The sequence below is a fragment of the Orycteropus afer genome, unplaced genomic scaffold (genome assembly GCF_000298275.1).
Source record: "Orycteropus afer afer isolate SDZICR_OR568_19922 unplaced genomic scaffold, OryAfe1.0 scaffold00326, whole genome shotgun sequence".
In the NCBI taxonomy this organism is placed as follows: Eukaryota; Metazoa; Chordata; class Mammalia; order Tubulidentata; family Orycteropodidae; genus Orycteropus; species Orycteropus afer.
In genome coordinates, this window is record NW_006921913.1 from 1978937 (window position 1) to 1982263 (window position 3327).

A 3327-nucleotide genomic window follows, 5' to 3' on the forward strand; every position below is an offset into this window, starting at 1 on the left:
GAAGGAAGGTTGGGCAATCCTACTTCTGTAGTGATACTGCCTCGGAAACCCAAGGAGGAGTCCAGGCACATAACAACAACAACAACAACATTTATTTGTATGGGAGCGCTGGTGGCATAGTGCCTGAGGCTCTTGACTACTAACCAGAAAGTTGGGCAGTCTACTTCCATAGAGATACTGCCTAGGATACACAAGGAGGGGTCGCTATGAGTCAGAGACAATTTGAGGGCACATAACAACAACAGCAACATCATTTATTTGAATAAATATTTACTTAATATCTCCAAGCCAGGCACTGACTAGGCACTGACTGGAGGAGATGCATTGGTCCTCTTCTTTAAGAGGTTATATTCTTTAGGAGGAGACAGAAAATTAAATAAAATTAAGTAAGCAGTAATTGTAATATATGCCATTATAGTGGTCACCCAGCAGGAATAGCTAACTTGTGCAAGAGTATAGGGGAAATGATGCCTAAAGAGTAAAAGGAGTGAAGTAGATGAAGGGGTTTGGTGGGAAAAGTAGTCTAAGCTGAGGGAACAGTATCCTTAATTGTTTAGAGAGAGAAATTATGCTGTATTTTAGGAACTTAAAGAAAATAAGTATGCCTGGAATTGAGAGTACTACCACAGTACTTTAGCCCTACTGATCACCTTTCTTTTTCAGTATGCTCAGCTCATTTGCATTTCATGACCTTTATGTCTTATATCCCTTCTTCCTGAAGCACTTTTTCCTTGGGTATTTGTGTAGCTTGTTATGGTTCTTTTTTCATTTCTCAGCTCACACATCACTTCCTTAGTAAGACCTTTCTGTGAAACTAGCCACCCTCTCTCCTACCTAGTTACTCTTCAGCACAGCTCTTATCTCACCCACCCTGTAATTGTTTATTTTTCTTTTTTGTCTCCCTTGTTAGAGTATAAGGGAGCTCTGGTGGCGTAGTGCCTAAGGCACTCGACTGCTAACCAGAAGGCTGGCGTTTTAAACACACCAGCCATTCCTTGGAAGGAAGGTTGGGTAATCTATTTCTGTAGTGATACCTCCTCAGAAACCCAAGGAGGGGTTGCTATGGGTTGGGTCCGACTAGACGGCAGAGTGTTTGGTTTGGTTTGGTTAGAATATAAAGTTCATGAAGGCAGGGATTCTGTTTCTCTTGGTCATCTTATATTGACTACCAGGTATGTTTGGCTTATGTTAGATACTTAACACATATTTCTTTAAATCTTAAGTGATTGACAGGCAGAATAAGAACCACCAAAGAAGTTGTTAGACAATGTCAGGGAAAATAGAGAGAGAGAATAGTATCTTAAGAGGCCAAGAATTTTTCATAAGGAAGGAGTAGTCAGAGTAGTAAGCTGTGTTGACTGTTGTTAAGATGGTTCATGCCAAACTTTTTATTAAGTTTATATGTAAATACTTTCCACCTTACAAATCTTTGAAATGTGCAAATTGATCCCTAATGGTATCTCAAAATTTTCAGCATCTCATGTACATTGTAGCAGTCTGAAATAGCACTGGAATTAAGTGTACCTAGAAGAGGATCTGGGAGCTCTTGTAGCATAGTGCCTAAGGCACTTGACTGCTAACCAGAAGGCTGGTGGTTCAAACCCACCAGCCACTTCTCCGAAGGAAGATGGGGCAATCTACTTCCGTAGTGATACTGTCTTCGGAAACCCAAGGAGGGGTCGCTATGAGTCGGGTCTGACTCACGGCACATAACAACAACAACAGAAGAGGATCTAGTAGTTGATAGCTTTCAGAATTAGGAGGGCTTTTGACAACAAAAAATGTTAAGTTTTTATTTTATTTAGATACTAACTTTATTTAAATGTTAACGTTATTCAGGGTTACATATTAGAATAGATACATTGAAAATGAATTTGTTCTGTAAACTTTTACCCAAATCACAATAAAAATTGAAAAGAAAAAAAAAAGGATATAGAAGTGAATAAATTTATAGACAATTATGTTAGGCTCTCAGGTGGTAGGTACAACAGTAAGCACTTGGCTGCTAACCACAGGGTGGGTGGTTTGAACTTACCCAGTAGCTGTGTGGGAGAAAGACTTGGCAATTTGCTCTCATAAAGATTACAGTCTGGAAAACACTGCAGGCCAGTTCTCCTCTGTCTCATGCGGTCTTTTTTAGTTGAAATTGACTCAACAGCACTGAACAGCAACAACAACATAGCTAATTATTCAGTTTAAGAAAATTAAAATAATAAGATTAGTAATACTAGGTTTGTGTTAATTGATATTTGGACTAATTTCCCAGTAGTAGTTATATATTTCTTTAGTTGGGATTTTATTTACATGTATAATAATAATAATAATAATAATACCTCATTTTGATATATGCCGTTGGCCATTAATTCTAACTTGTGATGAATTCATATTTATAGGAGGGAAGAATTGATAACAACAAAACTTAATTTCATCTTGTTTATTAAGTGACCTTACTGTCTATGTATAGTGTTAACAGTATAAATTAATTATTTTAAGTGCACTTAATCAACATTCATTTATATTTTAGAATTTTTCCAAGAATATTTTTGCAATTCTTCAGTCTGTGAAAGCCAGAGAAGAAGGACGTGCACCTGAACAGAGACCAGCTCCAAATGCAGCACCTGTGGTAAGAGTGTTTAACTGCTTCTTACATAAAAAATAATTTCAGTAAAAGTACCACTTATATTTCAATGTTACAATTTTTAAGATATGTTAAAAATTTTTTAGATCACTATGTCCTAGACTTTTTTCTATTTCAACGTACGAAAAATTTGAAAACTCTTCCACTATTAAAAGTTGCTTGTTTCAGCAGTTATTTAACTTGAGACATGTTGTTGTCAGGTGCTGCTGAATTGGTTCCCATGCATAGCAACCCTACAGACAACAGAATGAAACACTGCCTGGTCCTGAACCATCCTCACAGTCATTGCTACTTTTGAGCCCATTGTTGAGCCATTGTGTTGTTCTGTCCTTTTGATGGTCTTCCTCATTTTTGTTGACCTTTACTTTATGAAGTGTGATGTACTTCTCCAGTGACTGATCCTTCCTGATAACATGTCCAAAGTAAATAAGACAAAGTCTTGCCATCCTCTCTTTTAAGGAGCATTCTGGCTGTATTTCATCCAAGACAGATTTGTTTGTTCTTCTGGCAGTCCATGGTATATTCAGTATTCTTTGCCAGCACCATAATTCAAAGGCAGCAATTCTTTTTTTTTTTTTTATTTATTGTGATTTCGGTGAAGATTTAGAGAGTGAATTCACTTTCCATACAGCAGTTCACATATACTTTGTCTCATGTAATTGACCACAGTTTACAATGCAACAGCTCCC

At 37.2% G+C, this 3327-nt stretch overlaps 1 protein-coding gene across 1 annotated transcript in view; it reads left to right on the top strand.

The window, feature by feature from the left end:
- CDC73 (cell division cycle 73) overlaps nucleotides 1-3327 on the top strand; it is a 201177-nt gene that overhangs the window by 37681 nt on the left and 160169 nt on the right. The window contains exon 8 of the mRNA XM_007952169.2: nucleotides 2525-2623. Coding sequence (XP_007950360.1) covers nucleotides 2525-2623 — 99 coding nt within the window. The remainder of the gene's footprint in view (nucleotides 1-2524; nucleotides 2624-3327) is intronic.